Source organism: Sturnira hondurensis, unplaced genomic scaffold, assembly GCF_014824575.4.
Source record: "Sturnira hondurensis isolate 20B ecotype Veracruz unplaced genomic scaffold, ASM1482457v3 Scaffold0006693, whole genome shotgun sequence".
NCBI classification, from domain to species: Eukaryota; Metazoa; Chordata; class Mammalia; order Chiroptera; family Phyllostomidae; genus Sturnira; species Sturnira hondurensis.
This window is the reverse complement of record NW_028079324.1, coordinates 1,233,783-1,259,228: the sequence shown is the minus strand read 5'-3', so window position 1 is coordinate 1,259,228 and position 25,446 is coordinate 1,233,783. Positions and strand designations below refer to the sequence as shown.

Here is a 25,446-nt window from a genome sequence, read left to right as displayed (position 1 = left end):
TTAAAAAATATGTTAAATACCTAATACCATATGATCTCACCTGTAACAGGAAGCTAAACAGCAAAACAAACAAGCAAGCAAAATATAACCAGACACTGAAACAGAGAACAGGGGGACAGTGACCAGAGGGGAGAGGGGAAGGAATTTCAGGGGAAAAAGGGGAAGGATTTACAGGAACTAGTATAAAGGACACATGGACAACAACTAAGGGTGGTGGAAATGGGAGGGAGGTGGGGAGCATGGGGGGGCTGGGATGGGAGTAATACACAGAAAACTGTACTTGAACAACAGTTAAATTTTAAAAAATATGTTAAATAGGTTCTAGTATAATCTTCAAATAAGGACTTAATTCTCTTCTCTGCCCCCACCCTCCTTTTAGAAAAGTGGCAATTCCAAAATTCTGCTTTTAAAAAAGGGTTTTTTAAAAAATGGAGTCAGAAAGTAGAAAATTCTAAAGACATATCAAAATGAAAGTCCTTTCTTTTCTTTTGTATCCCATTTTACTTAAATTTTAAAAAATCATTTTCCTTCAATTTTTAAATTTTATTTTTCACGTATAGTTCACATTCAGTAGTATTTCATATGAGTTTCAGGTAATGGTCAGATAGTTCTGTAACTTACAAAGTGATCCATCCCCCCAATATTTCCAGTACCCACCTGGCCCCATACATAATTATTACAGTATTATTGACTATTCCCTATGCTGTAATCTACATTCCCGTGACTATTCTATAACCACCAATTTGTACTTCTCAGTCCCTTTGCCTATTTCACCTAGTCCCCCCCCACCCTCCCATGGCAACTGTCAGTCTGTTCTCATGGCTTCTTCTTCCTCTGTCCATGCATGGTCATGGGCCACTACTCACCCACTCACTTCCTTGTCGCTGCACGAATGGGAACTGTGAATCTTGTCATCTGTTCCACGAATGGGAACAGTTCCTGGGAACTGTGGCCTGTAATTCATCTGCTCATATTGTGATGCTGTCTCTTCGGAGGCCTCAGCGAGTGAGGCAGGCACAGCACTGCTTAGCACCTGTTTGTTTATTTCACGTGACCCCCAACACAGAAAGCAGTAAGGACTGACCAGGCATCACTGAATAATTACATATCTAAAGTAACAGCAATGGAAAAGGAAAGTGTTTTTGAACAATTACCTTAAAAATAATTGTTTCTGTGGTCCAAAGGAAAACCATACACATGAGCTCTTCACAGACGTGATCTGCTTAGACATCACCTTTTTTTTTCCAACTTGTCTGATCTCCAAGTTCATTTCTTCTCAGAAGATTCATCCCTAAGCAAATTTTGTGTTCTTCTTTGGGATGTCTCACTTTAAATAAATTGTGTGCTAGGCACAATAATAAGAAAGGGCAGATTCCCTAATTATATAATATTTATTGTGAAATATTTGTGGGGTTCACTGAGGGAGAGCAGCTTCAGTGGTCCAAGCGCCACTCCAGTCAAGAAGAACACTAGAATAACAGCGAATGTTGGGGCGTGCTGAGTGTAAAGCCCTTTTATATTTTCCTACCAGCATCAGATTCATCCATAGGGTCTGGCACAAATAACACCTCTTTTTATTACAAACTCTTCTATTACAAAATCATAAGCATGCCATTCTGTAACATAACCATATCACACTCAAGCACACCATAGGACATTTTAGGTGACATGTTCAAATGGAAACTATACATTATGACACCCATATTACTACCCTACCGACCACACTCAAGGAGGCATTGCTTCTGCTGGACCCTGTGTGTTTCTTTAGTCTTCCAGTTCTGAGCAGTGGCTAACTAATAGATCGAAGGCAGACACACACACACCATAAAAAGACGAGCAGTGATTTTCAAATATACAATATTCTCACCTAGATTCTTGTTATTCAAAGTGTCATCCAGGACCTAGCAACATTGGCTTCACCTGGAAACTTGCCAGAAATGAAAGATCTCAAAAGAGAACACTCATGCAATTGTTGGTGGGAATGCAAACTGGTATAGCCGCTGTGGATAACAGCATGGAGGTTTTTTAAAAAATTACAAATGGGACTGCCTTTTGGCTACTTCTGAGTACATGAGCTCTGTCTGGAAAAAGTCCAGCCATTGTTAATATAACAAGAATAGTTTGAGCAACATCAATGTAAGCTGGCAGCCAGGGAGAGTGGACTGGAATGTGCATGCATGAACAATAACAACTTCACTGTACTAGTCAGTGAGGGCTGTAGACGCCCTTGACTGAGGATGTGTGCTATGTAGTGGTCGTATCCAAAATGACTGAGCAAGTAGAGCAACAAATCTCCATCAAATTTTGTGGTAAGCTTGAACATTCCTCTGCAGAAACTATTTGGATGATGCGGAAGGCTGCAGCTATGGGCAGCTGGTGATTGGCAGCTTCATCGAGTTACATACGCACTCATGCATCGTGTCTCATGCAGAGTTTTTGGCAAAACATCAAATCACCCAGGTGACTCAGCACCCCTACAGCCCAGAGCTGGTGCCCTGTGACTTCTGGCTTTTCCCAAAACTAAAATCACCTTTGAAAGGGAAAAGATTTTAGACCATTGATGGGATTTAGGGAAATAGGACGAGGGAGCTGATGGCAGTTAGGAGAACTGTGTGAGGTCCCAAGGTGCCTTCGCTGAAGGGGACTGACGCATCATTGTTCTATGTACAATGATTCTTGTCTCTTATATCTTCTTTTTAATAGATGTCTCTGTTTTTCATATTACATGGCCGGATACCTCCTGGACAGAGCTCGTATATCCAAAGAAAGCCAAAACACTAATTTGAAAGAATATGTGCACCCCCATGTTCATTGCAGTGTTATTTACAATAGCCAAGATCTGGAAGCAGCCAAAGTGTCCATCACTAGAGGAATGTATAACAAAACTGGGGTACATTTGGATAATGGAATACTACACGGCAGTGAAAAGGGTACTCTTAACATCTCTGACAGAATGGATAGAAGTAGAGGATATTACACTAAGTGAAATAAGTTAGAGAATGACAAATGTTGTATGATTTCACTTATATGTGGAATCTAATGAACCAAATAAATGAACAAAGCAAGCGGAGATAGACTCATAGATTCAGAGAACAAACTGATGGTTGCTACAGGGAAGGCCATTGGGAGACTGGGTGAAAAAGGTGAGGCAGTAAGAAGTACAGATTGGTAGTTACAGAATAGTTAGTCATGGGGATGTAGAGCACAGCATGGGAAATGCAGTCAATAATATTATACTAACTATGTATGGTCCCCAGTGGGTACTTGAATTATTGGGGGAGGGTCACTTATAAATTATACAGTTGCCTAATAACTATTCTGTACACCTGAAAGTAACATCAAATAATATCAAATATCAACTATAATAGAAAATAAAACTTCAAAAAAAAGTGGAAGTTCTCAGACCTGACATCCTGAATGTAAATCTGAAGCCTGAAGTAGTCTTTCTGCATACTTAAATTGCAGAAGCCGTGAGAAGACTCAACAGGGCGGCACATCCAGATGCCCATAATAGGAGCCAGAAAGAGAACACAGAGGGATGGGAGTGGGTACAAGAGACAATAAGGAGTGGTTGGGGCGCTGGCCAACCGGAGCACGCATGGTCACTCTGTGAAGCACAACTGCTATTCAGTGTCACGGGTTGTTGGCATATAGGAAGGCAGGTTCGGTGCTGGTAAATCATGTTAGATATTCTAAAGAGTGGCCGGGGCAAAAGTCTGCAGGTGGCATCTCACAGTTTTTGGCTATTGGCAACAATTTCAGTTTATTTTCAATTAATATGAGAGCAAGTGAGGCATATGGACCACTGGTGACCAAAAGCTACTTGAGGCTTATGATAAGGAAAAGAAATCTTTACGTAGTTAAAAATTGTCTTCGCAGAAGCCTTTCCACAAAGGGATGAGTGATACACATTTTCATGATGTTTGCTGTCCCCCCTCCCCGCCACACTTACATCTTTCTGTTTTCAAACTTATTCTGTGGTTAAGTTCAGGTTACAACAATGTGAAATCCCTGACTTTTGGAGCCTCAAATAAGAAGTCATTCTCAAGGAGTTGAAGGTCCTACTTGTCTCTGTAAGTGGAGATGACATCCGGATGAGAATGTAATGGTCTCATGTCAAAATAACTCATAATAACCACCTCCTGGCCATTGGCATTTGCCTTTCTATTAATGTGACTATTGGCAACACATTGGTCCGGGCAGAGTTTGGGTGAGTTATTGGGGATGCAGATTAAATTAGCCCCCGCAGTGATTCTCAAACTCGAGTGTGCATTTGAATCACCTGGAAATCTTGTTGAGACAGACCCCTGGGCCCCTCCCTCAGTAAGTCTGGGGCAGGGCCTAAGAATGTGCATTTCTAGCAAATTCCTAAGGGCTGGCATGATATTATTGGTTCAGGGCCCACACTCTGAGAGCCACTGGCCTAAAGCGGTAAAGCGGAGATCTGTTTGGCTCAGAAACATCAATGAGACTGTGCCAGTCACTAAAACACTGAACTGTGCGGGTTGCATACTGAGTGACCCCATGCACTGTGTGCTACCCCGCATGCTGTTCTCTCCTCCAGGAACTGGACAGTCCTACATTCCACCTATAAAAGATGCAACGCCTGACAAAACACTGATGGGCACACGTGTTGTTATCGGTTATTCCCTGAGTCTAGGTTTATAAGATGAAACCATTAGGATCATAAATGATTACCCAAGGTTTGGACTAGAGAGTTTCAAGCAGAATTCAGGAAATATTCTCGGACCCAGAGATCGGTGTAGGGTGTGACAAGGTACAAGTTTGTCCTTCCTCTATCTTATGCAGCCAAGCTGTACAAGCCTTCCTGGTCCTCCATGATGCCTCAGGGCCTTTGCACAGATGGTTCCTTCTGTATAGAGAGTGTTTACCCCTTTCTCTTCATGCTTCCTCTTACTTAAAGTGATAGAGTTCGTCAGATATCAGTACTTCAAAAAAGCCTTTCCTTACTCGAAAGACTCAGTTACTCTCATTCATAGCATGGTCACAATTATAATTCACCGGTGTCCTAATGAGCTATAAATTATCTCTGGCTTCTAGCCCCAGAATGTATGCACTGTGACTGATATGGGCCATGTGGGTCTTTCTCACCATTCTGTCCCTAGCACCTGATTACATTCAATATGGGTATGAATCAGTTTTCCAAGTCTCAACTCTCAGGATCCGTGTTCTGTACCCACATCCTTCCCGATAACCCCAGGTCAATCTAGAGCATCATTCTATGCTCTGAAATATATATAAATCTAATGCTAATGGTTTCCTGTAATATGGTGATTGTTGATGTTTCCATTTCCCTAATATGTCTAAGCTACCTGAATATGAGGATAAGTATTACCTTTTTTTCATTCTAAACAAATAATTTCCAGCAGAGATGTGGAACTCGGTGAGTATTTGTTGAATGAAATATCTATCCAAGGTTAAAAAAAGGGAAATAAGCCCTGGCTGGTGTAGCTCAGTGGATTGAGCACAAACCTGCAAACCAAAGGATCACAGTTCGATTCCCAGTCGGGGCACATGCCTGGGTTGCAGGCCAGTTCCCAGCAGGGAACCCAGGAGAGGCAACCCTACATTGATATTTCTCTCCCTCTCTCCTTCCTTTCCCCTCTAAAGATAAATACATAAAATCTTTTTAAAAAAGGTAAATAATATTTTCAAATGAAATCCCTTATTAACTAACAAAAGCATGTTACACTTGAAACATTTCATTGAGCTTCAGTAATATAATGTGAGAGATTTTTTTCCCCTCTCTCAGTTTTTGGAGATGTAAGATTTTTTAGCCGAGTGTAAATGACAAGCTGGGCAGGAAAAACAACAAACACAAAGAAGGGTCCTGCAGCCAGTTCTCATGAAATGTTATTAGCAGGTCTGTTCTCAAGGGATCGACCGAAGCAATAAAGTGGGAGATTTATATACCTCGCAATGCTGGGATGGTGTTCATTGTCTAAGAGACTTTAACAACTTTGGGGGGTTTGCTTCCACCAAAATCAATGCTTCATCTATGTCACTTTGCACAAAAGGATGTCTACTGTTACGGTTTGGTGAAGGAGTGCTCGTGCTCAGAGACTTCTGATTGCAATGTGCCCTAGGGGAATGTGGCCCTCCAATGCTAAAGGTCAATAAATGGTGTCACTTAAATATTTTAAACACTCTCGGGTTTTTGTGGGGGGGGGGGGTTGGTATGTTTTCTGTAATTAAATATGATGGCTAGTGAGAATTTACAGTAAAGATTTTATAAATCAGAACAATACATTTCTAATTCAAATGATATCCTCTGTAACAGTATTAGATTAGTGTCCAGTATACTATGGTTGCCAACAATTATTTAAATATGCCTTCATAAAAATATTTACCTTGAAATAGGTACTAACACTTCCCTATGTCTGAGGCTCAGATTTTTGTTGAATTAGTGGATGGGATAACCTCAGTGTTAAGTTTCAACCCAAGCCTTTGGACTTTTAAATCCATTACCCAGCCCACTATTGCATACATCTTTGAAAAATCATTATTTGACCTATCTATTTCTCCCCAACTGGGTGGCTCAGTTGGTTGGAGTGTTGTCCCGTGCACCAGAAGGTTGTGGGTTCGGTCCCCGGTCAGAGCATTTATGGGATACAACTCATCGATGTTTCTTTCACATCAATGTTTTTCTCCCTCTCTCTCCTTACCCCTTCCTCTTTCTCTTAAAATATTAATAAGCATACCCTTGGGCGAGGATTTAAAAAGAAAAAAAGAATGGAAATATAAACAAACAGTTGCCAAGATATACTACTAGATATACTACTCAGTTGCCAAAGGCAACTCTCACTTCACTTAGCGTGTACACGTGGAGTTAGCTTAGTGAAACTCTCTAAAAATTGGGATATGTGAACTGTAATAAATTGGAGAAAGAGCAAAGTTAAAGATGGTTGATTGGGCACTGTCCTTATCTTCTTAATGTCCAACACGTGCAAAACAATGAGAGCACATCACAAATTATAAGTGTCAACACTTCGCCCTTGTTAATAGATTCAGTAATAGGAAGTAAAGTTGCTTTGATAGAGGTAATAATAGACATCTTTCAAATTTTCAGTTTACATAAAGTTCTAATGGACCTCCAGAATCAGCAACTGAAAGAGTTAAATGACTGGCTGACAAAAACAGAGGAGAGAACGAGGAAAATGGAGCAAGAGCCCCTTGGACCTGATCTTGAGGACCTAAAACGTCAAGTACAACAACATAAGGTTTGTTTGTGTTACGCTGTTTGTTTTCTCCTGGGAAACGCATTGTCTTTGTGTAAGTATACCAGATACACACACACTGCGTGTTTACACATAGGAAAGAACTGAAGCTTCAGTTGAGTTTGAAAATAATTGTCGCCTCATCTTTTTGGAAGTGGCTGTCTTTCAAATATAACACAACAAAGCTTTTCATATTCGAGAAGGAAATTCAAACATATTTCTGGAAGAGAAAAATGAGGGCATGTGATTTATTCAGGTTTTGACTTCCTGCTAGAGATTCTCTGCAGGGATTACCTACAATGCAGATTTAAGTAATAAGACAAGATTTTTTTTACATGTTTTTACCTTCAATGTATAATATCTTGGAGCAGGCCAAGCTTGATGAAAATGGATGTTCGTAACATTGCTTTCCTATAAAACACAGCATCTATTCATTTTAATTTTTCCAGCTTACCTTCCATGTGTTTATTTGTACATTTACAGTTATGCTCTCTGGTTGCCAGGAGGAATTTCTTGTTTCTGTGACTAGGATTTCTATAAGCATATTTCTGATCTGGAATTTTGAGGGGGGTTCATTATAAAATCATCATTATAAAATTACCTGACAGCTTTACTCAGGATCTGTGGTTCTTAGATTTATGGCCTTTGAAGGAAATATCTACTGTTTCAGCTCAAATTTCCTAAATCCGCATCCCACCCGACTTCATTCTCTCCTTTTATAACATGTTATCACAGCTAGCTGCACAGTTCTTCTGTGTGGATAAGATACCTTTCTTTCCAAGCCCTGCACTCTTTTCCTATTCATGAGCTTTTATTTTCAATGGCAACATGAGACTTTTCCTTGCTACCGCTGTCCCCAAAGCTGTTTTGGGGACACAGAGGTTTGCAATAAAGCAGTTCAAGGACAGCTATAGCTACGGTCATCCCTATCTGCTATTCCACCAGGAAAAAAGCACCAACTGTGTTTTAATTTCCCTTTGAAGTTGTGACTAGGAGAGGTGAACTTGTCACATGGGTGTTAATTGAACATCTGGTCAAGAAGTTAGGTCCAGGGCTAGATCTCAAATCGGACCGCTTTCCCTGTGAGGACTGTGCATTGCTCTGGTAGGCTCTGTGCCCACCCGCTTCCCCTTGGCCTTCACTGGCAGTTGCACGCAGACAGGTTCTATATGTACCGGTGGCTTCTCTGAGGGCACTTGCTGGCTGCGGGAGAGTCTCAGCCAGTTTGCGGGTGGGCAGGAAGTGGAGTTACTGTTGACAGAGCTGCTAGTAACTACGAGAGATGGGAGATGATGGATAACCCTTCCAGAATCCTCACCAAGGTGCCTCTCCATTCCCATAATCGCTCAGACATTTCCCAGCAAGAACGGGCCCCAGATGTCCATTGGGTAATCTGTCTCACATGTCTGCCCTCTCACAATGCCTCCCGAGGTCACCTCCCAAAGAAACTCTTTGTACGTAAGTCCTTGACTCAGAACCAGTTTGGGGAAGAACCCAACCTATGAGAACCTTCTCACCCTGCAAGCCAGGAGAGTATCCCAGCTTTACCACTAACTGAATGTGTGGCTTTCAGAAATGACTTCATCTCTCAGATTGTCCATCTTTTCGCTTTGGAAGTAGAAGCATGAACCAGCTGTTTTCCAGTGTTCCTTCCAGTCACGGAGCTCATGTGTCCAATAGTTCGGGACTGTGAGGCATTTCAGGGAAGGGCAAGACTAAGGCCAATAACATTGTCTAGTAGAGGGAAGGGTGTTGGCACCGCATGCGTGGAATCTGAGGAAGAAGCTAGTACCAAGGACTCTAAGAGCGACTTGGCAGAATGGTGGGGCTACCAGAAGTATGAATGACTCAGGGAGGCTCCGAGGGAAAGCCTTAGCTTGAAACTCTCGAATAGACTCTATTAAGGAGAGACAGGCCGCTCGGGGTCTTCACATCTGACTATTACCTGAAATGATTTGTACTTTCCTCTGGAAGATACAGAGTGAATGGCATGGAAAATATTTGACTAATACTGTCATAAAATTCGAATAGGTTCTATTACTTTGTAAATTTGCCATTTCTGATGAGTACGAAATTGCTTTGAAGAGGACAATTTGGAACAAAAGGAAAGCAGTGGAATGATATGCAAGGCGACTGTATAATCTTGTGCATCCAGGACTTCCCCATATAAGTACATGAAAGGCAGCAGAAGGAATTGCTTTGCTGGTTCAGAAAGTGAGGTCAGCTTGCACCTTTATCTGTTTAAACCCACTTCAGGACTGGTTATTTTTGTTAAAACTAAGACAAGGGGAAAACACAGCCGAGAGAAAGCCTGACAATTGATAACACTTTTTGTTCCTTGAATTAATTAGGGTGAGGGGGAAAGTGATTTAATAGCATCCAACAATTTATAAAGGAGTTAACTTTATTTTCTTAAAAGTTCACACTATAAGGAGTGGATTTTTTTTTTAGTCTTGCCATGCTTCATAAAACAGAAGCTACAACTTCTTTCTTTAGGTAACTGAGTTCAATCTAAAGCCTTATTTAAATAGTCATCGATTCACTTTGCAGCTTTTGTTCTCTCAAGTGGTAACTGAATAGAAACAGGAAAATGTGTCCTTCTGGCTACAGAACGCATCAGTAGCTTCGGAGCGGTCAGAAAGCCTCACCACTCTGCTGCGTGACCGCGCCTCTCACCTAAAGTAACACGGAGGGTTTTTAGTTTTGCGTGGTTAGATATTAAATCCTTACATCATCCTCATGTATTTTTTTAATTTCCTAAGGGATGATTGCAGATGACAAAATTAAAGAAAAATGCAGGTTTCGTTGCTGGAAATAAATTTAAATTCTTCTCAGATCAGAGAGTTTGCATGAGTGCATGCACTTTCTCTGTCAAAATAAAAAAAGTTTGCAAATCTCGCAAGTACACCATGAATCTTACAGATATGCTTCTCTGTGTTCTGTGATAAGATTCTTTGCTCTCCATTTCAACAGCATTTCATTACAAGGCAGGCTACAAATTGAACCACTGTGAAATACCATGGAGATAAATCACTTGTACTGAATTTGCCAATTAGGCAAGGTAAGGCAATTAATCCTATATTGGTAGTTATTAAGTCTAGCCAAACGGATAACTCTGGGTAACTGGAAAAAATTTCAATTTGCTGAGAGATGTGGAAGAGACCATTCATTTTTCATAGCTATTGCTTTGAGAAGAAAATTTTAGTCTTTACTCTAGATATGAGTCACTCAGAAGTGATTCTCTGGGGAGTGAACAAATTGAGCCTCTTGTTTCCCTTGTGAAAGAACATGTCAGAAATAATTGGTTGGTTATTTCTGTCTTAAGGGACAGACTTTATTAGTAACGTTGATAAGGAATGAAAGGATTTCCCTTGAAGTGACAATATTATTGAGTGAAAGTCTATTGTGAGCTTGGGCATTCATTAATGGGAAGGAAGTTTGCTATTTTGGAGGGTATTTTAATAAAGAAGAAAATATACGACTGAGGAGTCTTTTGTCTCCTAGCGCAGTCCAACTGAGATGAAGTTTAAAGCTTAGGTACTAGCTATGTTTTCCATTTTGGGGACAGATTTAGACTTTTGTCATTAGTTCCATTAGCTTAATACAACACCAACAAAGTCCTTGCCGTGTGTGGCTTGTTAGAATTTTTCAGATACAAATGGACACGGGCACTCTATTCTGACTTGAGTGTTTGGTCTGTGATAAGTCCTGATAAATACAAATGAAATTACCTCTTAGAAGTTCAGTCACCTGTTCTTGCCCTAAAGCTGAGCTGATCTTAAACATTTGGTTTGCTAAGACCGAAATACCCTCCTCTTCTGCTGACATTTACAACGATCTAGGTATTCATGTCACAGGGAAGGTTTAGGTGTCATCCCGCTAAAGGATTTGACATTTCATTTAATTACACTGCATTCTACTCTCTATCACTGGACAAACAGTTATCGAAGCACAACAACGAGTGATGTGAAGAATACAGAGGCCTACCATGTATGGAACCTTCTTCAACAAGCTGGCATCCTAGTATATTCGATAAAGACACAGAAAACAAGTGATCTTTATACAAGGGAAAATAAGCCAATGGCTTGAGAACCTGTCGAAGGCAGTGGCTCCTTTGGGCAAAGTACACGAGGTGGGGAAGTGTTAGCATATCGCTTGCCTAGGCCATGGGTTACACTATGCTTAGAGGTGGAGGACTACAGCCTCACCACAGAGGGTCTTGAACTCAGGACTCAGGTGTTTGGAGTTAGTCTGCAGACATCACTGGTGGGAAATTAAACTGAAGAGAGCGGCGATTTCAGAATATTTATCTTACTCTTTAGGAAGGTATATCTTGTAAGATAAATCCCAACGGAGATGCCAGAAAACATCTCAGGGAGATATCTCAGAAAGTACATAAAGCCTGAAAGGAGGCAATGGCCCTGAAAATTGTTAGTAGATATTAGACACACTTTAGAAATCAACATCAGCCCTGGCTGGTGTAGCTCAGTGGATTGAGCTCGGGCCTGTGAACCAGAGGATCGCAGTTCGATTCCCAGTCAGGGCACATACCTGGGTTGCTGGCCAGTTCCCAGAAGGGGACTCACGAGAAGCAACCATACATTGATATTTCTCTCCTTCTCTCCTTCCTTTCCCTTCTAAAGATAAGTAAATAAAATCTTAAAAAAAAAAAGAAATCAACATCAGAACCAATGGGACTAGATTTGGGGAGTGGGCAAAGAGCTTGGGATGATAAGACTCTGACACGGGGCAGTTTGGAGGCTAAAGTTGGATTTTAAAGCAGTAGGCCAAACTCATATATGACAGGTTCACAGACTCAGTGGGGGAAGACTAAAAGCGTTTTTCTTAAGATCAGGGGTAAGACAGGGATGTCCACTTTCACCACTTTTGTTCAACATAGTACTAGAAGTCTTAGTCACAGCAATAAGACAAGAAGAAATAAAAGGCATCCAAATTGGAAAGGAAGAAGTAGAACTGTCATTATGTGCACATGATATGGTACTGTATATAGAGAACCCTAAAGATTCAACAATAACAACAACAACAAAAAGCTACTAGAACTGATCAATCACTTTAATAATATGGAAGGATGCAAAATAAATATCCCCAAATTGGTTTCATTTTTATACACCAATAATGAACTATCAGAAAGGGAAACTAAGAAGCAACTCCCTTTACAATTGCAATAAAAAAATACAGTGCAACTTCGGATCTCAAATTTAATTTGTTCTGGAAGGTTGTTCGAGAAGAAATTTGTTTGAAATTGCAGTCATATACATTGTCTCCTTTGTCACCTGAGAGGTGTGTGACTGATCATATAGGTATCAGCATGAAAGGGTTGTTGGGTCAAGAACTGAAGTTTTCTTTGACAGCTTGGTCGAGAACCAAATTGTTCAAGATGGGAGATGTCTGAGAACTGGTATGTGACTATACCTAGGAATAAATGTAGCTAAGGATATAAAAGACCTGTGCTCAGAAAATTATAAGACACTGAAGGAGGAAATTGAAAAAGATACAAATAAATGGAAGCATATACCGTGTTTGTGGATAAGAGAAATTAACATCAAAGCGATCTATAGATTCAGTGCAATTTCAATCAATACCAATGACGTATTTCACAGAATTAGACAAATATTCTAAAAATGCATGTGAAACCACAAAAGATCCCAAATAGCCATAAAGATCTTGAGAGAGAAGAACAAAATAGGAGGAGTCATGCTGCCTAATATCAAACTATACTACAAGGCCATAATAATCAAAACAGAATGGTACTGGCATAAAAACAAACATGTAGATCAATGGAACAGAATAGAGAGCCCCCAAATAAATCCATGCCTATACGGACAATTTAAAATTTGACAAAGAAGGCAGAGTATGCAATGAGGTAAAGACAGTCTATTCAATATATAGTGTCAGGAAAATGGACAGATATACACAAAAAAGCAAAGAAACTAGAATACCTTCTTACACCATGCACAAGAATAAACTCCAAATGCATTAAAGATTTAAATGTAAGACTGGAAACCACAAAACTCTTAGAAGAAAACACAGACAGTAAAATCTCTGATATTTCTTGTGGCAGTACATTTATATATATTTTTATACATCTCAGGCAAGGGAAACAAAAGAAAAACTAAAAATGGGACTACATCAAACTAAAAAGTTTAAATACAACAAAGGAAAAACCATCAACAAAATGAAAAGGGAACCCACTGAATGGGAGAACATACTTGTCAATGGTACATCTGATAAAGGGTTAATATCCCAAATTTATAAAAACATATATATGCCACTCAACACCCAAAGGGAAAAAAAACAATTTAAAAATGGGCAGAGGGTCTGAATAGACACTTCTCCAAAGAGGACATACAGATCTGGCTAATGTACATATGAAAAGATGCTCAATGTCACTAATCATCAGAGAAATGCAAATAAAGCCACAACGAGATGCCATCTCATACCTGTCAGAATGGCTGTCATCAATCAGCAAATGGCAATTGTTGATGAGGATGCAGAGCAAAGGGAACCTTTGCGTACTCTGGGCAGGAATGGAGATTGGTACACACCCTATGGAGGACTATGGAGGTTCCTCGAAAAATTAAAAGTGGAGCTGCCTTATGACCCAGAGATTCCACTACTGGCTATATATTTGAGGAAACCCAAAACACTAATTCAAAGAAATCTATGCACCCCATATGTTCAATGCAGAGTTATTTACAATAATTCAGCTATGATAGCAACCCAAGTTCCCATGAATAGACAAATGGATAAGAAAGCAGTGGTACACATATGCAATGGACTAGTGCTTGGCCATAAAAAATGAGTGAAATCTTAACTATTTGCTATAGCATGGATGGATCAAGACGGTATTATGCTAAGTGAAATAAGTCACTCAGACAAAGCTGAATACCATATGATTTCACCTACAGGTGCAATCTAAAGAACAATATAACAAACCGAACAAAGCAAACAGATTTATAGATACAGAGACTAGGCTGATGGTTGCCAGAGGGAGGGGGTTTGGGAACCTGGGTGAAAAATGGAAGGAACCGAGAAGTACAGATTGACAGTTACAGAATAGTCACAGGGCTGTAGAGTGCGGTGTAGCGAGTACAATGAACAATATTGTAATAACTGTGTATGGTGCCAGGTGGGTACTGGGAATATCGGGGGCGGGGCACTTTGTAAAGTATATGATTGTCTAACCGCCATGCTACACACCTGAAACTGATACAAAACAATATTGAATTTAAAGTGTAATTGAAGAAGAAAATTAAAAATAAGCAAATGTAAGAGAGAAATGCAGTCATTGAGAGGAGAGTGAGCAAAATGGAAAGCCTAAAAATGTCATAGAATCAAGTAGTGCTTTTAGTGACAGGTAAGCCCTCTTCCATCTTTAGCACGATTCAAAGTACATGCTATTAGTTACGGTTATGAAATTCTGTTTTATTTTCCCTCTTCTGCCACTGTAAGTGCTTCAGTACTGTTGAATGGTTATGGTAGGAAAGATGAATGCTCTACGTCAGAAAAACACTACGCTACAGCCCGACAGTCGGATGGATTTCTTCTTTCTCCAATGGCAGGCAGAGTACTTAGCCCATAATTGCTGTTCAGTAACTGCTCTTTTGAAGGGGGGATGAGCAGATCCTTTAAATCATTCTAACTAGTTTTAGAACATGCTGAGTCTTCATCATTGCTACCTTGTTGACAGACACAGAAATCTGACAATTTAAAATAAACAACCCAAACCCCTTGAGTAGGAATGAGAAAACAACTCATACAGAGGAAGAAGGGAGACATCCACAAAGCAAATTACATGAGATGTTATCTCCGGTGCCCTCTTACTACCTCTCACTTCTGTTTATTTCTTCCACCTGCTCTCATTGCCTATTCAAACATCTTATGGTTGTAACCCTGGCGTCTTTATAAATATCACAGAAGATGCCACCAGCAGTCCTGGTTAGGTATATCCATGGAAATCAAGCTTGTAACACTTGGTCATGCAGCACAGGGAAGCTGCTTGATATAGTCAAATCCTTAGGGGGCTACCGACGCCAGGATGGTGAGTTCATGAGGAAGATGTGCAGAGTAGATCAGCCAGGAAAACTGTACTGTCCGTAATGAGAAAACTTGGTGTTTTCAAGTTGCGTGTAGAATTCAGGCCTTGTGAGTTTCGTTGTACTTCCTGTACCTTGTGAGGACTCCTTCTGCCCTGTGGCTTGCTTTCTAGGCTCATTTAAATCTTATTGTTCCTTCTAAGCTGGGCTTCCAGCATAACCTTTCTTCCCAGGGTTTTAATTAGGGAATGAGAGAAAAGGCCTAGAGATGTTGGACTGTCTATTTCTCTGGGTTCCATATAGACCTTACTCGACCTCGAAGGGGCAGGGAATAGGAATCATGGGAGAAAAATATGCATTCTCTCACGTGGGAGAAGACCCCATGACCATATCAGTACACCGCGTTATGACAAGTAGGTTCCAAAAGAGAGTGTACAGATAGGAATGTACCCAGCAAAACTAAACCATGAAGATAAAAGAAGCTCAAACCTGCCCTGGCTGGTGTAGCTCAGTGGATTGAGCGCAGGCCTGTGAACCAGAGTATCGCGGTTCGATTCCCAGTCAGGGCACATGCTTGGGTTGCAGGCCAGTTCCCGGCAGGGGACACACGATACATTGTGTGTCCTCGGCAGAGGCAAACATACATTGATATTTCTCTCCCTCTCGCCTTCCCTTCCCCTCTAAAGATAAATAAATAAAATCTTAAAAAAAAAAGCTCAAACCTGCTATACTCCCCCAAAACTCATATTAAACATCGCTTTTTTTGATTAGCATTTGTCACTAAGACTATCCAAGGTCAACATTGCTTGCAGAAAGCTATTTCCCATGAAGAGGCACTCAACATGGCTTTCTTGGAACGCTCAGTAAGAACATATAGTAGGCCCTGATTATTGAGTGCATACGTAAGAGTCTTTAAAATGTAATATAGGCACATCTCAGAGACATTGTGGGTTCAGTTTCAGACCAGTGCCGTGAAGTATCTCAACACAGTGAGTTGTAGTATTTTTTGCTGGTGGAGGGTGTTGCTGTCAATTTTTAACAAAATAAAAATACACAACATCTCTGCAGCACAATAAAGTGAAGCACAATATAAATGTGGCATGCAAAAAAAATGAAAAAATAAAATGTGGTATGCTGGTAGATTGAATTCAAGTGTGACCAGGGAATAAACCTTGTAACTCAACTGACTACACACATATACATATAAACTTACACTTTAATTTTCTGTTTATGTGCCTTCTGATGTGGAGTTATGCAAAACAGATGCCTCTACACCTTATGCTCATTTGAGCTATTTTAATATCTCTTATGAGAGAGGCAGTGTATTATAGACTCTGAAGCCAGAATGCCTAGGTTCAAAACACAGCTCTTTAATTTCAAAAGTTACTTAACTGTTTAGTACCTCAGGTGGTCCAGGTATGAAATCAGGATGATGACGATGATATCTGTCTTCTAGGGTAGATAAAAATATTTAATACATAATTACATAAAAAGCACTGTCAGATATCTGACACCCAGAAGTATGTAAGTGATGTTAACCGTTATTATTGTGTAAGACCTGACTTTCACCTTAATGAAATTGATTTCTGCGGTAATAATATTCTTTTGACATCAGTAAGTGGCAAGTTGATGTCAGAAAGAACATCATACTTTTTTCAAAAGATTTTCTTGATTTATCTTTAGAGGGGTGGGGAAGAAGAGAGGGAGAGAAACATCAATGTATGGTTGCCTCTCATGTGTCCCCTGCTGGGACCTGGCCTGCAATCCAGGCATGTGCCCTGACTGGGAATCGAACCATGATCGTCTGGTTCATAGGCCCGAGCTCAATCCACTGAGCTACACCAGCCAGAGCAACATCATACTTATATAGTGTGTATAGTAGTATATGCACGAGACTCAGTTTTAACTCTTTAAAATATAATTGAGGAGATGCCTCCTTTTCTATTAACATACTATCATAAACAAGCTATAAATTCCGAGTAAAAGTTTACATACTAGATGATGCCATTAACTAAATAACAATAACAATAATAATCATAATTAAATTCATACCCATGTTCTTTTTTTTTTAAAGATTTTATTTATTTATTTATCTTTAGAGGGGAAGGAGAGAGGGAGAGAAACATCAATGTATGGTTGCCTTTTGTGCATCCCCTGCTGGGAGTTGGCCTGTAGGGAACCCGCCTACGACCCAGGCATGTGCCCTGACTGGGAATCGAACCTCGATCCTCTGGTTCGAAGGCCAGTGCTCAATCCACTGAGCTACACCAGCCAGGGCAATACCCATGTTCTTATCTTAACAAAATCAAGTGACCCCAAGCCAACAGATTACTAATTCATTAATTAGAAATTACTGAGTATTGATTCAGTAACATTGTTTGAATGCTTCCTTGTTTGAAAGTACATCAGTACATCTACTCAAACATGGACATCTAAGACCCCTCATCTTAGAGACACCAGCTTTATGTTTTGTACTTTAATTGTTCCTATAATGCTATTTCTTTAGAATTTCCTGGCCCCTGAGGAGGGTAAATAAAGGAGAACAAAGGACCCTATTTCTCACTTATTGAGTTAGTCATATGTAAAGTACTTCTATTTTTTTGAACCAGTAGCAATTAATTTCAGTACCCGTGAATAGATAATATAATATTAATAATGTAAGTGAATTATTTAAGTAGATAAACATATTAGAATGCACTTTAGTGGAAAATCCTTCACAAGAATGCCACAACAGATAAGATAATGTGAATTCAAAGAAGGTAATTTTTCTTGGGAAATATATTCATGCAACTTGTATAACAAAATACCTGGCCATAGAGCCCATCTCATGGTAGAAATAAGGGTGAATATGGTGCTATGTCTCTTTCTAAAGAATGACATTGTTAACTGGAGTATGCTATCATTTTCCCTGTAATACTTCTGTTATCAACAGAATGATTTCTAGTCGGACAACTGGTAGAACTCTCTTATTCGATGGAAGTGCATATTTTAAAAATAATTTCTATTGGATAACATTTTATATTCCATTAACAATTAAAGATCTGGGGCATAGCTATTGAGAATGAGAAACCTGCTAAGTCAGATATTATTACATGATCTATAGTTTCAGCACACTGAGAATATTTAGTAATTGAAAGATATATAATATAATTATCAAGGTATTGGAAATACTCATATGTAGAGGGGTTATAACAAGGTGATGATGTCAGACCTTTGTGACAGCGTGGATGGAGCTGGAGAGCATTATACTGAGTGAAATAAGCCAGACAGTGAGAGACAAACACCAGATGATCTCACCTATAAGTGGAACCTAATCAACAAAGCAAACAAGTGAGTGAAATAGAACCAGACACTTGGAAATAAAGAACAAACTGACAGTGACCAGAGAGGAGGGGGGAGGGGCTAAGTGGGGAAAGAAGGTGAAGGGTTGCAAAGAAACATGTATAAAGGACCCATGAACAAAGACAACAATGGGAGAAAAGGATTGAAAGTGGAAGGTGGGGTGTGGATAGGGCAGGGGAGAGTATGGGGGGGTGCGGAGCGGGGGATGGGGACAACTGTAAATAGAGCAACAATAAAATTTAAAAAAAAATAAACAGAAAATAAACATTTTCTCACAACTCTACTAAGCACCATGCTGGCAGATTCTAATACATTATCTCATTGAACTCAAGAACTAAACCTGTCTTACAGGGATTTGAATTTCCAATTTACACATACATACATAAATTCAGAGAAGTTAAGGAGCTGCCCAAAGTAACTTGACTAGTCATTGATGGACTTGGGCCTTTATCCTGACCTGTTGGCTTTGAACCCAGACTCTTTCCCTCCATGTACAGATTCTAGTGAAGCTTGATTCTAGAGGCTAGAGCAATATAGAGAGCAGCAAAGAGACTGCAGACATATTGCACGTGGTTTCCCAGGCTGGGGAATATCTAGATAGACCAGACGGAGAGACGGAAGGCTCTGTGTCTTTAAGCGCAGAGTCAGCAATGGGGAGACAATGCACAGGTGGTATCTGTGTATGAAGCGCTCAGAGTAAAAATTCTTAAGGAAATGGCCTTCCAACATTTATTCTGTAGCTCTCTCTTTGAAATCAGGGAATAAAAGGGACGAGAAAGGGATCCTAGAAGAAAATACGTGTATGATGAGAATGACAATCATGTCTGAGTAGGAAGACAATCAGGAGGATTCAATAGCACATCTATATGCTATTAGCTAAGCACCGCATGGGACTTTCTGGGCGGCACCTGAAACCTTCAGCTCCAACCCTCTCTCCCAGTAATAAGCCTGTTCTCCTCTTTTTCAGCAATTATTGTCAGGCTAAAGGCATTTTGTACTTATTTATTAGATTTTTCTTGGAGTTCACTTAACCTTCTGATTTCAATGGCGTAACTATACACAGGATGTATGGACGTGTGCATGCCTGCCTGCACGGAACGTAGAGCTAGGAGTAAAAGGTGGGACAGTTGAGGGCTGTTGTTTAGTGATTAGGGTCTGTCTTCACTCCATGAAATAGTGCCTCTGAAAATGCCGGGGTTTTTTCAGCAGTGTCTGAGGCCACTAGATGGGTTAGTTTAAAGCTACTGTTGTTACTATCATGTAAACAATTTGCAAGCTGAAATCCTATTTAAAGATTTAAAATCTGTTATATATTTGTTGAGGCGCTAAAAACTTTGCTGTAACTTACGCCCTTCTTTTCCTGGATTCCCCAAACCACATTCCTCTTCCATGTTCCTGATACTGAGTAGAGGGTGGTGGGTAGCATGAAGTAAATGAGGGTGAATTAGGGGAATATTGGCTTCTTGCAGTATGGTTTAAAGTCTTTGTTGTGAATGTGCCTCACTATGAGTTTTTAGAACTAACTCACTGTTAATATTTAGTGAGTTCATACGGCGTGCCAGGCAAAGTGCTAACCAATTGGAGCTTTCTCAGTCTTTCCAGCCACCTTCCTGAAGAAATAGGTCCTTTACTATCTCCATTTTGAAAATTAGGAAGCTTGGACTTGGTGTGGCGGAAAACGTTCCCCAGGTCACAGAGCTGGTCTGCAAAGCATCGGGGCATGGAACTGAGGAACTCCGATTGGAGATCCCACGTGTTTAAACAGGCACATGTGTTTGTCAGTCTATCACTCGTACTATGTCCTTTTCTACTTATATCCTGCACAGGGTAGGGGCACATTGTTAATTCTGTTTTAAAACAGTGTTTCATATTTATTGAGACCCCTTCCTGTGGTTGGAAATCAATAGGTGCTTTAAAAGTCTTTCAAATGTCTTCATTGAAATGGTCTTCAGCCACCCCTCCTACCTCTGGCAGTTTAGGAGTTGGCAGAAAACTAGACATTTATTTTTTTTAAAAAGACGAAAATGATAGGTTCTCATATAAAGGACTAATAACTATGCAATCACATTGAAGTGGGTATCAAAATAAAAGCTCTCTAGGAGCACCGGTTGAGGAAGCTTATTTAAAATGTTCTGCAAATGTACACCAAACTGACGTACTGTAAATAGACCTTCATGGGGAACCAGACACTACTGTGACCAGCGAGGCTTAGCAAAGTAAATATTGGACTGACAAGGAAATGGTGAGCCATTTTTGGATCACTTCATTGGGTGAAGCAGGAGGTAGAGGGCGTAGTCCCTGCAGACGTGATGCAAAGAAGGAAGTAAGAGTGGCCAATAAGAGAAGAGATAAAGCAAAGGACAAATTGTCTACCTCCCCATTGTTTCCTAAGAAATCATAAAGCTTTCTGATGGAGCCGGGACTCTTTTATTTGAAAATAAAGTCAGTTCACATCCAGATGTATTATATTAGCTAATTGTTCATCAATATCTAGGGGATTTTTTTTTATTTTGTCCTGAGATGCATTCTCCAAGATACGACTTTCCTAGATGGTAGATTTATCCCATGTTCCCAGAATCTCTTCTGGTCTCTTAAGCTTTTTTGTTTTTTGTGGGGTTTTCTTGTAAATTTAACATTGGATACAACATCTGTGCTCATTGGTCTTTCCTTTTGTGTACATTTGTTGGACTCAGCTACAATACTACAAAATACCCAAACTTAATGTTTTCTTAAACAACGTTGTAATTATATTAATTTAAAGTGACATGTGGGAGGCAGTAGACAGCCTTCGAGTCCATGAAGGAGCTGTGATTTGTTTTTTAGGAAGATTTTATTTATTTATTTTTAGAGAGAGAGAGGAAGGGAGGGAGAAAGAGCAGGAGAGAAACATCACTGTGTGGTTGCCTCTTGCACGCCCCCTACTGGGGACCTGGCCCGCAACCCAGGCATGTGCCCTGACTGGGAATCGAACCAGTGGCCCTTTGGTTCACAGGCCATCACTCAATCCACTGAGCCACACCAACGAGGGTACAACCCACGATTTGTGTTGTTTCTAGGTGTGTGTGTGTGTGTGTGTGTGCGTGCGTGTGTAGGACCTGGAAGTGTGGCAATGTCCTATTGGTTATTCATTGAAGTAGAAATAGTAATACAATAAGCTATGGACCTAGGCAACCACTACCCTTTCCTGTTGCTTATTGTTGAGCATATACTACGGCCAAGGGGACTATTGTAAGCCCTCCTATGGTGCTTATAGGAGATCCGCCCTTGTTTGTGTTTTTTATTACTGTACTTTTTTTCTATAAATTATTGCCCTTCACCTCTTATAAACATTCAGTTCAGTAAATCCCTAGCCTTGTACGTTTCCCTGCCCTTATTGTGTTGCATGTGGGCTAAGAAAGCCACAGTATCATAGCATATGTCTGAAGTCAACACTGACGTGACTCTGTCCAGTGGTTGTCTTAAGCCAGTGTTTAAAAACCAACTTGACATGGATTATAACAAGTAGGATTCAGTTTCACTGAGGACATTTGAAGGAAGTAGAAGGGAAAGTCATATTTAAACCATAACATTGTGAATATGCACTAAGGGGATGAGGAATCAGGTGCTTTTACTGGAGGATAATTTATAAAAAGTAGAATTATTTTCAGAGGTATAACAAAGTCTGAGATGGTCCTATCCAAGCACTTTTCATGTTGAAGTTTACCTTTGGCCTTTTTTTCTTGTCATAAGGGAAGAAAAGATTCTTAGTTGACATTAGAGAACAAACATTGCTGACATTTGTATATATCTAATAATGCTATTAGAAATTTAATTAGGAGCATGCCAGATTTTTAATAAATTCTGCTAAGTGTAACAATAATGGCAAGACATACATAATAAAATACCTAGTGTGTGTATGTATGTATGTGTGTGTGTATATATATATATATATATATATATATATATGAGTGTGTGTATGTAAATAACTTATATGCTTTTCAAAAAGAAATAAAAATTTAACAGTCATATATTACAACATTTTAATGTGAATATATTATTGTGTACTTCTCTGTGGGTTCATTTGTATTTGGAATAATTTGGCTCATATTTCAGGCTTAAATTAGCACATCAACTCTAAATTTCCATTGTATAAATCTAGCTAAGAGAACTTCAAATCCATAGGAATGAAATGTTTAATTACAAAGTAATTCTAAAGTTGTTTTTTAAAAATGTAATGTCTTTTAAAAATTAGTAGTCTTGAAAATTCATGTTTTCTCAAAGAAGGAAGCAAGAAAGTGTACTTTGCACTAATGATCACAGCGCTTATTTATGGATACATCAGTTGGCAGGTAAATTTAACTTTTTGCCCCACCTTTTTGTGTGTGACAGTTTTGCTCCTTCTAAGAATAATGCTTTTGTAAAAATGAGCTCTGGACCTTGGGTATTTTATAGTGTTTTGTGTTTTGCTGGTATGGGGGTGCTGAGCTAACGCTATAATATTCATTAATATGTATTTCCATAGTTAGGGTGTGGGGACACAGGAAATATGATGAAAATGCTGTAGTAGCTTCTGTCTTATAGCTATTGAGTAAGCTCAGAAAGGTCAGTGTAACCTTTTTTTAAAACTTTAATCCCTGATTAGGAGCAAAGGAAGAGATATAATTCAAAAGAGTTGTAGAAGAGAAAAGAGATAGTAGAAATAGAGTTTATGCTAATCTGCCCCAGAGCCATGCTCTCCTTAGGTATTCAGCCACTGTGGAGAGCTTCCTCCCTACAAGTCCACATAGTTCTTGCCTTTGGTTTTAAAGCTGTTCGGTTGGGGGCGGGAGGGCAAGAATAGTATGGGAAATGTAGAAGCTAAAGAACTTGTAACACCTGGACATGAACTAAAGGAGGGGAATGAGGGGGTGTACAGGGTGGAGGAGAATGAAGGGGGGAAATGGGGCAACTGTAGTGGCATAATCAATAAAATATATTCAAAAATAAATAAAGCTGTTAGGGCACAGCTAGCTTTAGTGGGACTTTTGCACCGCTGCAAAAGCATGATGTGTCAACCCTGGATCTGCGGGGCAAGAGTGCAATTTCTGATTATAAAACAAATAGATAAGCAAAACAAACCCAGAAGTCCAAGTGTTGGAGAGAATTAATAATAGATTTGGTCACATAGGCTTTGAAAAGACTCAATCTGAGTGTGAAAATAAGCATTTCATGGATCAAGCAATGCTCAAGTTCCTCTGCTAAAATGTATTAAAACAGTAAAAATAACAATTCACTTGCAAAAATCGAATGGTGGAGCGTTATTTTATAGTCGTTTTTCATATATGCAATTATATGTGCTCTCATACTGGAGTGATAGGGAAAAAGAATTGGTCAAATTCAAGAGACCAACTTATGTTATACTGGCTACCAAATGTTATTGTAATTATTATCTTTAAAATCCCTGGCTGTCACATTTGAAATGTTCCCAGTCGTGGCTTTATATAACTCAGAAAATCTCAGACTCAACATGACTTTCAAGGACAACTCTGAATGTTAATGTTTCCATTTTCAGCCTCGTGGCAGAACGAGCTTTATTAACCAGTGTAAGCTCTGGAATGTCAAAGGCGTGATAGGCAGCATAGATTCCGTGCACAAAATAGATGCACAGTCATTTTATTCTAAATGGCTTCACTTGAAGACGTAGCGTGAAAATCAAGAGAGAGGAAGTAAAAGTAAGTGATCTTATAGTGCTCCGAAATGTTTAGACCCGAAGAATAAAAGTCCTAGGATAAAAATCCTCACGCCTTCCAGTTTGTGATGCAGCTGATCCTAATAGCTTCCCTCATACCTGCCACAGCACTGAAATGACTAAGCCGGAGCGATGCCAGCCACCATTGTTTCAGGAGGAAGGGCTGCAGGTTTTCCAGAAAGTGACAGGCGTTGTCCCAAAACATTAGTGTATTATATAATAAAATGTTCAAAGAAGCCAAACGGACGCCTAGAAGCTTTGCATACTCCTTCCGGGATTTCCCAGTGATAATTAGGACTATTAGTTTATCATGAAGGCCTTGGGGAAACAGCAGCTCCCAGGCAGGATGTGGAGCTTCTAGAGCAGCCTGCTCTGCTTGCTTCTCCTCTGTTTGCCTTTTATTCATTCCTCTCTTTGCCCCTGTTTATCTTTACCCGAATCTCATATACTGTCATTTCTAAACAATTGGAGTGCTGTTACGTGGTTATCCGTGTTTGGTAGTGTGATTGTAATGCCTCTGTTTTAAAAAAAAAGCTGCCCTGGCTGGTGTAGCTCAGTGGATTGAGCGCGGGCCTGCGAACCACACGATCGCGGTTCGATTCCCAGTCAGGGCACATGCCTGGGTTGCAGGCCAGTTCCCAGTGTAGGACACACAAGAGGCAACCATACATTGATATTTCTCTCCTGTTCTTCCCTTCCCCTCTAAAGATAAATAAATAAAAATTTTTAAAAAAAGCTAATCCCCCCTATTGGGTCGTGATCTGTATGCAATCCTAAGGGACCGACTCATCTGCGTGTATTTGCCCCACCAGTGTGTATTGATCTTTAGTTGCTTGGAATATGGAGTGAGAAGGACAGAGAATGTCTGTTCCAGTGGATTTTATATTTCAGTAATTAGAGACAAGCCACAGATGACTAAATGGATACATAAGAAATTATTGAGTAGTGAAGACGTTATGTTAAAAAAAAGGATAGAAAAAAAGAGTAACTAAGGAGCAGATTTAGAGACTATCCCCACAAAAAGCATCTCTGGGCAGGTGGTACCTAAACTGAGGGATAAAGCAAAAAAAAAAAAAGAGAGAGAGAGAGAAACTGGTAGACA

At 39.8% G+C, this 25,446-nt stretch overlaps 1 protein-coding gene across 1 annotated transcript in view; it reads left to right on the top strand.

Moving 5' to 3' along the window:
* The window catches only part of DMD (dystrophin), a 1,607,686-nt gene that overhangs the window by 386,052 nt on the left and 1,196,188 nt on the right, over nt 1–25,446 (top strand). The window contains exon 11 of the mRNA XM_037050278.1: nt 7,091–7,241. Within this exon, the coding sequence (XP_036906173.1) occupies nt 7,091–7,241 (151 nt within the window). The remainder of the gene's footprint in view (nt 1–7,090; nt 7,242–25,446) is intronic.